The following is a 13,668-nucleotide window of genomic DNA, read 5'->3' on the forward strand; positions in this document are numbered from 1 at the left end:
GGAACGCATCAATTTCCGGGACTTCTGATTAAGATGACACGCACAGCGTTGTAGGAAGTCCGGAGTTCTAAGTCATCGCGAGATCGGAAATACGTACACAGATGATGCACCGCATTACTACACATCCTGGCAAGTGGAACACAATAACTTCCGGCTTACGCTGACGGTGGAACGCACGGAAGTTCCGGAGCGGCGCGATACCCGGCGATACCTCAGCTGATTTCAGCATGAACTCAATGCCGGCTATCACAAGAACTGGTTTGGATTTTTAAAATGTCTTCATGTGAACATATAGGATTGCACTAGTGGTTAGTAGTCTATGTCTGGAATTAGGCCAATTTTTGTAAGTGATATGTTTGGGTATAAATACCCTAGCAGGACAACATGTCTCCAAGCCTTGATAAAGGACAGAATCAGTCTGAAACGCGTTGGCGGAGGGGATCTATGCGCTTTGGACAGACCACCAGGACCGGGAGATCCAGCAGCATCCAGGGACGCCTGAAGTAATACCATCTTATGCTGTTTGAGTCTGCTTTTTGTTCAAGTAGACATCTCATTCTGGTGAGAGTCCAAGACATTTATCCCATATTTCATGTTGAATGTTTTAAATTTTTGTGTCTTCATTAAAACGGTATTTCACCATATGGAGATATCTTTTTGGATATTCTCTACTCACGGGAGAAATATGGAGGAATAAGGAGGACCATATTTGAAGACCTGGTTTCCTACTTACTAACCACATGCGCATATTGTCTACTTGTTTGGTGGACAATTTAATAGGGTACGGTTCCCATTAAAATATACCTTTTGGGATTCATTCATCTCATATTTTATGGTTTTACACTATATTCCTGTCTTTTCCTTACATGTTTCATGAATAACCTTTTGAAATACATGTGAAGGAGGGATACAAAGAAGGAGCGCCTGAAAAAAATGTCGGTATCTTGTCTGTCATGTACCCTTGCTGTCTAAGTATATTATGTAGATGGGAGAGACAGGCAACCCTTGATTATTATATGGAGAGGCCCTTAATAAAATCCTCTTCTTCTGTTCATTTTACAGCATGTATACATACAGTACTGTAAATATATAGAAGCATAACACTTGTGCTTCAATGTAAGTATTATTATCACTGCAGAAAATCATTTTTACAACAATTCCAAAAGTGTGAGCACATGTTGTATTTGTATTTTCCTGAGCAAAGTATACAAGCAGCTTTTAAATGGGTAAGTCCACAATAAAAGATCTTCAGAACACTGCATAGTCCATAGGTACACCCAACATACCTAGACCAAACAACAGCTACCAGAATTTAATTAAGTAAATATATTCTGGCATATGTTATAGGGTCCAAGTTTGCCTGAGATGCGGGCCGATCTCAGTCATTTTTTCAAAGCAGCATTCATTTACAGGGCAAAGCCATGCAATGTAAATGATTACTAGGGATGTTTTGAGATCCGAGTAAATCCCGGAAAATCTGGATCTGCACATCCCTAATGATTACTACTTTACAAAAACACTCCGAGATGGGCCGGCAACCAGCACATCCGCCACACTCAAACTCTATTACATATGCCCCATCTAATCCAACATGTTTAACCATCTCACCTTTATGATTCCCTTCCAAACCCAATGGATACTTAATGGAATTGCTGTTCCTCCAAAACTGTATGAGTGAGAACAACAGTTGGAACCTCAGAAATGCATGTTTTAATCATTTTGGTCCCTTCTTACCAAATACAGCAGGTCTTCCATACCTGTCAGATGTTCAGCTAGTTAAACCAACATCAAGTGTCATATAAACAAATGTCACAGATTGAACATTTTAAAAACTTGTAGTATGTGCTCAGAAAATAGTATTACCTCCACTTTATGATCATTTTCTAGCTCCGCATCCAAGAAATCCAGTGTTACAGGCTCCTGTGATTTTGGATTCTATAGCAGAGAAAGTAAAGTATAAAATGGTTGCTTGGCAAAACAAAACTACAATTTACTAACAAAAGAACCTAAGCTATTTAAGGAAAATGACTTACCACTTTGGATTTGTTGCGCTATGAAGCAATAATCATTTATGATCAACATATTATAATAACTATATTGAAATAAACAGAATAAACTAGTAAAAGTCTATGATCTATAAAGCTAGTTTCATACAGTTTAATACAAATTAATAATTGTTAATTTCCTGATTTACTTAAAAAAAGCATAATATAGGCCAGTTAAGGTATGATTTGGCGAAACATCTATTTACTATAGATGTTTCACCAAATCATACCTTAATTGTAAATACTACATTGCTAAAATAGGACCATTGGAAGACATAACAAACTACTATAAGTGTAATCAGAAGTACACATGCCTTAGTACTGCTTGGCTGTCATACTACTAACGTAAGGATTTTCAAAGCAATATGGATAGGAAGTATCAAGCATTGCAGAGAGATAAAGTGGATTAGTTTCCCAAAGCATCCAATCAGCTTTTAGCTGTCAGTTCACAGACTGTGCTACTGTAGATAAATGACATAAGCTGATTGGCTGCTAAAACTTTCTCTACAACGCTGGCTACATATCTCCCCTATATCTTAAGATAATCAATCCCCTGATCATCCTTTCCTGAATCCTCTTATTCCTTTACCATTTTCATTGACTTTAGGTTTTCAGCACCTTCATCTCTCGGCTTGTTTCACCAAACCCCTGAAATGCTCCCCATCCTTACTACCACCTTTTACTAGTTCACCTCCACCCTCATTTGCTACAATGTACTCTTATTGCACAGATTGTCAGAGGTTTTGAATTACTGACCCTATTTCCTATATTGATTTTTATCACCACATCAGCATGATCATTTCTTATTTCTTTATCTCTTCCATCTCTTTCTATGACCCACAACATAATTAGTTTGGAATTAATAACAATTGGCATTCCTCTCTCATACCTGCCTACTTATCCTCACATGCCAAAAATGTTCTTTCTTCACCGTGTCTCTTTTCTTTAACTTCTATCAACCTAATATAATATGATTCCCTTTTCATATAACTTCCTTTACATCTACTGGTCACAGAATGCAGTGGTAACGTAGAATATCATACAATTGTACAGCAGCTGCCAGTGATGGACTAGAGATAAAAGCCCTGGCATTATACAGTGAGTGCAAAAAATTGGGTCATGCCATGAGTCTTCGTATGCCTAGCAGCTGAGCAGAGCACCGGGAGGCGAAGCTGCTATACTATCCCCCAAGCAGAGTGTTTACCAAGCCTGGTCTCTATATGTGCACAGACCAGCCCATTACACCAATTGAAATTCTGGCTTTGTCATCCCTCTCTGTTCTTCTATGTTATTCTATATACAACACACTGTATAATTAAATAATTTTAAAGAGGTAAAATGCTGCAAATGCTTTAGTGGTTGGATTTATTTAGCATGCAGTTTCAGTATTGAGTGCTCATCATATATATCATCTATATATATGTCTAGTGTCTGTGTCACCAAAACACTGCCATCTGTTAAAAGCAAGTAAAACTACATCTCTTTCTCTCACATTAGTTACCTAACTAGATTTCGAAGCATTTGATTTGAGCGGGCTTACTAGTAAATATATATATATATATATATATATATATATATATATATATATATAATTATACCATATACTTAATATCTAAGTCCTACCATATACTTTTGAAAATAATAATAAAGCATACGCTAACATATTTACAAATTCAGAAAATAATTACTATTGTCAGATTTCGGATTCTCTTCTGTTTTCATAAATGAAAATAGGTGCAAACATACACACACACACACACACACACACACACACACACACACACACACACAAAGAAATAATATATATAATCCAAAATAATAAAAATTAAAAGAAAAGGCAGATTCTTACATGCAATGGATAAAGAAAAGTAGGACCAGACCCAAGCAGCATGCATGATGAAATTGGCAGAGCACAACAGATATTTTCCAATCCAACCAAAAAAATGGACATAAATAAAAAATGATACAATGAGAGTTAAATAAAGCACTATTTCAAATGTTTTTGTTTTTAAGAAATAGCTAATTCCTCTGATATTTGTGGGAACTGTTTATTTTAAAAATAGTTTTGAGAGGAAAAGTTAGACATGCTAATTTTCAAAACATAAATGACCACTCAATAGCAAATAAAATATTACAGAAGATTACATATAAAGGTGCATACACACCTCTAGTTAGTGCATATCGCACAGTGTCTACACTGCTTGTGATGCCGATACACGACCCGCTGATCGGTATTGCTCATACAAATAGACTGTGCATGCAAGTCAATTTTGACAATATTGTGAACATTCTAGTGTTCGAGTCAAGCTCTTTCATAGTCAAAATCACAAAATTGCAAGTAAATAGTCAAAATAGGTGGCTTTTGGGCTTCGGGGAGTTTAAGGAAAATTGAACATACAAAATCAACCATAGCCAATATTGCACTGTGTGTATACACCTTAAGTAATAATTCTATCACCTGACAATGCAATTCATATACAGTAAAAACAATTGTATCATTTATAAAGTTTTTCATAAACTACTGAATACATGTAACATTATGCATTGGGCATTATTGGGTCTATGTACTAATCCTTAGAGATAGATAACAATAAAAACAAGCCAATCAGCTCTTTATTTGTTCTCATAGGTTTGATCATAAATATAACGTTTATTGATGATATTACAGTTTGTGAAGTAGAATTTTATATAAAGCAGATAAAAAGAAATCCAAACCATATAATGGTTGGTCACAACCATTATAATGATGTGTTATACTTAAAGAATTGTGCAAAGAAGAAGATAAGGAAGAATATGCCTGACTATACTAGGGTCTGGATTGCGTTGCATCACATGCCAGTTTTTTGTGAGGTGGGGTTAGACTACAGGAAATTAAACGTTCGAGGAACCATGTCTTAGGCCTACTGTATATGTAAATAATCTTCCTTCTTTTAATTTAGTTTAAGTTTGGTTGATTGTTGGTTATTTACTTGTGGCAGGACAGAAAAGCCAATGATTAGCCCAGGTGATATTAACCTGTTTTATGGGGCATACCCCCCTTGACTAAAGTCTTAACCACCCTACCAGGGATATCATTATACCTTGCCAGATCTAACAGTGCAAACAAAAATGTGTGAGTCCAGTGTGAGCCCAGGCCATAAGTGGCACAAATTGCACTGCTGGCAATCGAATGCAAATACTGTTGCAAGGACCACTCGCCCCCTTCAAAGTTATGTTTATGTTTATATGTTTTTTCCTTTTTTTACAGTTTTTTTTTGTCTAACTACTAAGGAAAATGCTGAATTATCTACTAAACCTTCTATTCCTTGTATTATGTGCATAATAAAAAGTTTTACAGTTTTGAAGATAATAGTCAAATTCATACCTTTGGTTGAAGATTCGGATGGAGCAACACATAACCATTAGGATCAAGGGCAAAATAATATCCATTAGGACATAGCTAGGGGAAAACATACAGAATAATTAAGAACCTGAAACATATTCAACAAATAAATATTTGTGTACCCTGAAAAACAACTGCATCTATCGGACAGTTTTCCTACAGTGACCTACAGTATAAATCATAAAAAGCAGAATAGTGTAAATATCACTTACACATACAGAAAGCAAATATTGTACCCCAATGCTCCAATGATGTACAGCACTTGCAGTAGTTTTTAGATTTTCATGAATACACCCCTGGTGTGTAGCTAACAGATACACTAAAAGCTGCGTATTCAAATGACCCAATATTTCATCTAGCAACATGACCACCTCTGAAAATGCGCAAGTGAGTTTGGATATTGTTTAAAATAGCAGAGAATCTTATATTGAGGTCAATAATATATTTTAGAAAACCAAGTGTGTAAGATTAAGTGACTTCATTTTTAAATGGACATACAAAAACCTTTATATTTACTTATTCAGACATATCTGCAAAGGAAAATAAGAACAAGTAGAATAGAAAATTGATACTAAAGTTACACAGTATCCAACTCCATTTCCAGGTTCTTAAAAATATATAAGAGAACATGAGGATACTGAAGGTCCTCATACAGGCTGCGATAGCATCATGCAATGTGACACGCAAAGCACAGTACAAAAAGTATGTGCTCCACATACTTTTTGTACTGCCCACGGATCGCATTGCATGCAAATCGCATGCAAAATGCATGCGTTGCGATGAGATCCGCCTGATAATGCGTCGCATTGCACGCTGCTATCACAGTGTGTATGGGGATCCTGAGGAATGATTCAATTGTTTTTTTTGGAGCCCAAGGTAATGAGCACACTTTGGATCAATGCATTTGTTGTCGGATTGTGTGCCCATTACTGTTGACATACCAAAAGCACCAGGTTGCTGAAAGCCCTGATCAGGCCACTAAAAGTGCAATTTGGGACTCAATTTGCACATTTCTGCTCACAACTTTGATAGGCAGCAAGTCAAAATTTTGCTTTGGCTGCAGGCGGGCCCATAGGGCAGGACACAATGGTGGGTGCCCTCTAGTGGTAGGTAAGCAAACAACAATTGAATTGCCCCATACATTTAAAAACACATTCTTTTCAAATGAAATAGTATATAAGAATCACTTACTGTAAAGCGGGGAGTCAGCCTTTTAATATCTTTTAAGGAAACATCTACACCCATGACACCAAGTATCAATTGGTTCTAAAAAAACAAAACAAAAAAATAAAATAAAATTAGAGTGTATCATTATAACCATATGTCATCAGAAAATAAACCATTAAATGTTTCTGGAAATGGTCTGGGAATCAGAACTTATTGTTATATGTGTTTGAATATTAAAAGGTTGAATGCCTAACGTACATCATGAATACAAATGATGATGATGATGATATTAGCTGTGCACTGTGTATATTAATATACCTTATACATAAATACAGCATATTGATCGTATTTTCCCCAGACTTCAATTAAACATTACAGTTTTCTTTTCGTCCCATGGAACCAATAAAGAATATGAAGTGTGTGTGGCCAAGTTTATATTACATGGACTTTTGTCAGGAAGCCCGGAGTGCTTTTCCCTTTGGAGAATAGTAAGTCTAATAAAACAAATGCTTTAATAATGATTCTAAGATTTATACTGTGGGCAGTTTAAAAGCCCCATCAATAACCACTGGATATCAACAAGTAGCTTTCACATGCTAGTATTCAGTTTACTGTACACAAATATAATGTACCATGAAAAAATGTTTGCGTTTAGCTGTCAAAAAGATAAAATAAAATAAAAGATAAAAAGTCAGTATGCACAGGTTTATTTTATTACCAGACAGACAGGCTGACAGGGCAGAGGACTAAATAACAGATGACCAGCACTGTTTAAATCATATTAGAATAATAATTATTTCTCTATATTTTGATAAAGTATTTCCATGTCGATTTATGCCGTCATCACTATTTCTACCTATTTATTTTCCATGTGATTCCACAATACACTCAAATAAAATATTTCAACTGTCATATTTATTTATTTACAGTTTCTTATATAGCGCATACATATTACGCAGCGCTTTACAGAGAATATTTGAACATTTACATCAGTCCCTGCCCCAGTGGAGCAGGGACTGTCCCTGCCCCATATTCCCTACCACATGTACACGCACACACAGACATTCTAGGGTTAATTTTTTTGGAAGCCAATTAACCTATCTGTATATTTTTGGATTGTGGGAGGAAACCGGAGTACCCGGAGTAAACCCACGCAAGCACGGGAAGAATATACAAACTCCGCACAGTTAGAACCATGGTTGGGATCGAACCCATGACCTTAGCGCTGTGAGGCAGTAATGCTAACCATCTATAGCAAATATAGCATCTGTGCTGCCCCAATGCTATATTTCTACATATCTACTAATATAAAGAATATAAAATACCAACATCACTCACTGAATAATACAAAGTAATCTTGTTTATAAATGACATTAGTAGCTGAATAATGAAAATACTGTAACTGTAGTCTGAATGAAGAAATAGGAAAAAACAAAAAGGGACAGATCATAATATAAATCACATGTAAGAAGTTTTAAAATAACATACAGTAGTGGTAAAATGGCTCATGTTATTTTGTGGTCAGGTTATACTGTAAGTCTTTGCAAAGAGACGTTGCAAACAGGTGTGTATACGCTTATATACTGTAGTTGTATATGGAAGACCTCCAAAGAACAGGTGAAGCAAATTTATGTGTAAATCCTTGATGCACAATTAAAATGTACAGAAGACAAACACAGATGACGGTCATGTATAGAGAATGGGGATTCCATTTGGAAGTGTAGCTATGGATTACGGAGGAGTAATGAGGTGCAAGGTTGCTGAGAGCTTTACAGGTTAAGACTATAAATGGGAACTGTATGCTGTGCTTGATGGGAAGCCAAAGCAGAGACTGATGGAAATGAATAGTAATTGAGAAGTGGAATGACAGTGGAAAGAAAAGTGTATAATACAAGTTATAGAATTCATAAAATACTGGAAGGGAGACAGTTTTCTAAGTGGTAACAGGGAGAAGGGAGGGGCTGCTGCAGTATAGCATATATGTGTAATGACTACAAATGTGAAAGGTCTTTATGCTTAATACACTAGGTGGTCATTTGAGAATAAATGTGAGAATAGAATAAACATACAGCAGTACTGTATATGTTTTTGCTTAGTATTTTAAGAGTTTCCAAGTAGCAAACTACACTAATAAATAGAAAAAGGGGACATATTCCAATACCAAATTCATATATAGTATCACTATAAAAATTTTAAGCATCTTAAATGAACGTGTTTTTAAATATAGTAAGGAATAAAATATGTGTCATCTCAGGTAGTTCCCATACTTAAACAATAAAAGATTGAAAGAGCTACCCTAAATTCCAAGGTAGTTCTAGTCCTATAGTAATGCTACTGATAGTCTAACATTGACTTGTTGTTTAAGCAATGGTGGCACTCGTCTTGATTACCCCAGGGACATACAATGAATGCTATCAGTTATAACCAGCACACTAAAATCACAATTTACTATCAAATAAAAAACTCACATTATTAAGAACAAAGGTCTGTATACTACAGTGGATCAAGCTTAAAATCTATACATTTCTGGTTTTAGTCAATATTATACTGACTGCTGAATGAGTCCCTAATTATGTAATAAATTATTCTCCACCATTTTTTCCTTAAGTGGTCTTTAATAAAACATGCACTCTACATATTTAAGAGTCAACACCCAAAAAAAAAAAAAAATGGAAATTTAAATACATTTTAAGTTTAAAAAAAAGTAAAAAATTATATGTGTCAATTTCTCATTGGAGGCTATAAAAGTCCCACTCTACTTACAAGCAAGTTATTGGAGAAAAGCATCAAAGCGGTCGCTTTGAGTGGTAATAGGCATATCATATGGGGCCATTTTAGTCATCAAGAGTCTAGAGAACACTGCATAAGTGGCAAATGCAATGTAGATTTGTTGACAGATTGGAAACCAGATAAAACAATATTTTTCATGAAGATTTTTAAAATTGATCATTTCTGATGGCAGAACAACAGAATGCTTTCTAATATCATAATATTTAGAATACAATTATTGTAACTAGGATTGGTAAAGAATACATTGGTTCTGCTTACAAAATGGCTGCCTTCACAGCATGTTGGTATTCTTAGTGCGCATGATATGCAAAGCTATTCTTTCCTGGTGTCAGATTTACAGCATTAGCTTTTATGTACACATGCATCCTATGAGCATTAGCAGAATATATGTTTGATACTTTATGATATGACATATCTAAGTGTGTGGCATTATAAAGTGTTCTTACTGTTTTTTAAAGTTGCTCACATATCATCTTGTTAGCGTCTTCACTACACTGATGGAGCATGTAATGTATTTGCTCACTAAACAATAAATACCACACTGCTGAGTTCTGGGTAATAAAAGTGAATCCCTCTACGCTAGCCCATATGAGCTTATAATACTTATTGTTATTAATGGAGGCTCTCTGGAGTGCAATGCTATTGGCACATTGCAAAGAAGAAGTGTTCTTGCTGTAAGGATGAGATGTTTGCTCAGCGCTAAGATTTATCCTGGATGGAAATTAGAAACATGTTTGCTAATAGATATTCCATAATCCTTCTGTTTCATCATATAAACCAAATTGGAGTAGTCATTCTCAAGTTTTACAAGGAGTAATGAGTGATATTGCATTATGAACATTATTAATGTCTTACAATATAACCAGTAGTCCATTGACTACTGGTTATATTGCAAGTAATTACATTTTGGATTTAAAATAATGTTCATTTTTATTAATTACAGCATGCTGGTCTTTCTGTACCTTGGTTCTAATGACAAGGTTGTGCTAAGTAGAATACATCACTCAAGCACTGAGCAAGAGAACTTTTTTTGACAACTTACTTTATTTTCTTTTCGGTCTCCCGTCAAATTGAAAACAGGCAAAGTACCAGTGATGACCAGACCAAGCTCCTACAAACATTACAAGAATTAGAGACATTTAATAAAAATACATTTTACTGTACATTAAATGTATGACACCAATCTTCAGCACACCTGTGTTTTTTGGACTTTATTTTCCCCTAATGTATAGCCAGTCTATAAAGACTGCTAGTTTTCTAGTTGAACTATGCCAATAACATGTAATAAAGACACACAAAAATGTTACTTACAATTTTTTGAAAAATGAACTTTACTCACACAAAGATAAGTAGCACACTCTGATTTATTTATTTTTGGCCTGGTCTACTTCTTATTTATTTTTCGAGTGCACAATTTAAGAATAATTTTTCATGGCTGAAGTGATTAGTTTATCCCCATTATCCCCAAGGACAAGAATAGTATTTAAGGACTGACTAAGTGAGATATGCCAGGAATGTTTCGAATGTAGACTCTACAGTACTATTTGTGAAAAAAAACTATCAATGTTTTTCTAAGAAATAAAATGACATTGTAGACCACAATGCTACAAATGAATTCCATCTGCGAACTTGAATCAGTGAATATTAATAGTAGTTGCATAATAATAAATACACACACAACTATATGATAAATGGCAAAAGCAATATTAAAATCTTATCTTTTGTTATAAGAGATCAGTGGGGAAATTCCTACACATTTCCATCAGACTTCAGTTATATATATATATATATATATATATATATATATACAACAACACACAGACGGGTGGCACTCCAGAAAAAAGGACAATAGTCAAACGATCGGGTGATCCAACGTTTCAAATGTTATTACAACATTTTTCATCAGGGTGATCACACTGATAAAAAATGTTGTAACAACATTTGAAACGTTGGATCACCCGATCGTTTGACTATTGTCCTTTTTTCTGGAGTGCCACCCGTCTGTGTGTTGTTGTATATTGGAGTGGGCCTCATCCCCCTTTCCTGGGAGGGCACCCGACCCGTTTGTCTGCTGCTGCATGGAGTGCCGGCCATCCTCTGGACCCACTATATATATATATATATATATAAAATATATATAGAGGGTGGTACATCGAACAAGCAGAGGCACTCCAGCGGTCTTGTGAAACACTTGAAGAAGGGGTGTGTATATCCCAGAAACGTCATGTTTTATCACAGTAAAGATTATCATTTTCACAAGACCGCTGGAGTGCATCTGCTTGTTCGAGTACCACCCTCTATCCATTGTGCCCGGAAGGCACCAGCGGCAGCTGCTCTTTCTCCTCTGGAGTGCCGGGCTGACACAGTCTCTCTCTCTCTCTCTCTATATATATATATATATATATATATATATATACTTGTCGTGCACTCGGCAACTCCACTAGAAAACGGTTCCACAGACCCTGGTGCCTTCCCTGGCAGGGAGACTCTCACCACCACAGATACAGAGACAGTTAGGGCGGCACTCGCTGGATTTCAGAAAAAAGAATAACTCCTGGACACAGGTAGTTCTGTTCAACGTTTCAATCTCAAACAGATTTTTATCAAGAACAACAATACAAACTTACTCACCAACTTTTAAAGACAAGTGATGCTGGAAAGGTGCCATAACGTGCGTTGTTCCTCCCCCAGTGTTCAATCAGGCTGCCACGCTGTGCGGAATGACGTAATACCGCCGCTCAGAGTGGTCAAAAAGATCTCACTCTGTTAGGCTGCGCGTGCTACTGCACATGTGCAAGCCTCTGCAAATGTGTCATCAGCATCCTACGTCAGTCAGGAAATCTCCTGTACTGATGCGTGCGCAACTGTGCGCTCAGGGACTTGTGAAGTCTCCCTTCAATGCCTATCAATAAGAACTGACACCAATGCACCTAAATGTTGTCAGCGGACAGCCTGAGGTCCCCTGCTGGAGGGTCACAAAAGCACTATACATATAAATTTTTCACTTTATTTACCACATTTATATGTATAGTGCTTTTGTGATGGGCATAACAATACAGACTTCAAATGGGTGGAATGGACCAACGCGTTTCATCATCAAAATGACTTCCTTAGGGGCAGTAAAAGCAGCATATTACATGAATGATTTGAGCTTAAGTTGTCACAGATATAGGTCCCCATTATGGAACAGCAATCCAGTGGGATGAATCCTGAATTAATTAGCAGAGAATACTGGTTCAGTGCAACAGGATGTGCACTACTGAGATCCAATGCTAGATTCGAGCATTGGATCCCAGTAGTGCAAATCCTGTTTCACTGACTGCCGTTCCCTATGGGGGACCTATATTGGTGACAACTTATGCACAAATCATTCATGTAATATGCTGCTTTCACTGCCCCTGAGGAAGTCATTTTGATGATGAAACGCGTTGGACTCCTTTGAAGTCTAAGCATCTGAAAGATATTCATCCAATGATGTATTGAAATATTTTTTATTCTGTATATACAGTGTTATGCCCATAGGGCAATTTTTATTAAAAGTTATCTTTTTATACAATTGTGTATTCACTCATAGCACACTCTGAATTCTTCTTCCTTTTTCATCTCTAAAAATGTTGGGTCCCATCTAACAGGGGATCCCTCAGAGGTGCTGCTTTAAGTGTGATGAGCGCAAATTGGGGTTATTTTGTATCTGCTCGGCTGGTGAGGGGGTTAAACAGCGAGGATCACAGAAAACCATTTAACCCCCTGGCTGGCTGCTCACCCTATTCAACGTCCCGGGGGAATCCTCGCTGTCACAGGACTGCGAGGATTCCCCCAAACAGCGAGACCCACGGCTAATGCAGCGAACCCGCTGCATTTAGCCGCGGGTTTAGCTGCTTCTGCAGCCACATACACTGCATCCCTCTCGCTCAAAAAACTAAGCGAGGGGGAATAGGAGTATGAGGGGGGGGGCCTGTCAGTTGAATACTGACAGGGCGAGCAGTGACAGCGAGCTGGAAGCCCTGCTCGCTGTCACTGCTCGCCCACGGCATTGAATATACCCCATAGAATAAAGTAGCAAAGTATTTTGTAAACTATTCATTTGCAACAATGACAGAGTAAACATCATCTGTATAGCATTAGCCATATAGATTAGTTACTTGTAGATGACACATATATCTATATACAATAAAGATCTTTTAACGAATATTCTATTCTTGCAGAGATAATTTGCAATTGTTAAATTTCAAATGAATTCTAACATAACAACCTCGAGGTTTCCAGTAAGAGCACAATGTTATG

At 36.6% G+C, this 13,668-nt stretch overlaps 1 protein-coding gene across 6 annotated transcripts in view; it reads right to left on the reverse strand.

Moving 5' to 3' along the window:
* CACNA2D1 (calcium voltage-gated channel auxiliary subunit alpha2delta 1) overlaps nucleotides 1-13,668 on the reverse strand; it is a 657,865-nt gene that overhangs the window by 81,528 nt on the left and 562,669 nt on the right. For 4 of the 6 annotated variants that reach the window (XM_083183071.1, XM_083183072.1, XM_083183070.1 and 1 more), the window contains exons 16-20: nucleotides 10,427-10,495; nucleotides 6,619-6,693; nucleotides 5,410-5,484; nucleotides 3,734-3,757; nucleotides 1,864-1,935 (exon numbers count right to left, since the gene is read on the reverse strand). In XM_083183071.1, coding sequence (XP_083039197.1) covers nucleotides 1,864-1,935; nucleotides 3,734-3,757; nucleotides 5,410-5,484; nucleotides 6,619-6,693; nucleotides 10,427-10,495 — 315 coding nt within the window. The remainder of the gene's footprint in view (nucleotides 1-1,863; nucleotides 1,936-3,733; nucleotides 3,758-5,409; nucleotides 5,485-6,618; nucleotides 6,694-10,426; nucleotides 10,496-13,668) is intronic. The other 2 variants (XM_083183076.1, XM_083183073.1) reach the window with 1 other exon arrangement.

This window comes from Crinia signifera, chromosome 4 (assembly GCF_055691185.1).
Source record: "Crinia signifera chromosome 4, ASM5569118v1, whole genome shotgun sequence".
Lineage (NCBI taxonomy): Eukaryota > Metazoa > Chordata > Amphibia > Anura > Myobatrachidae > Crinia > Crinia signifera.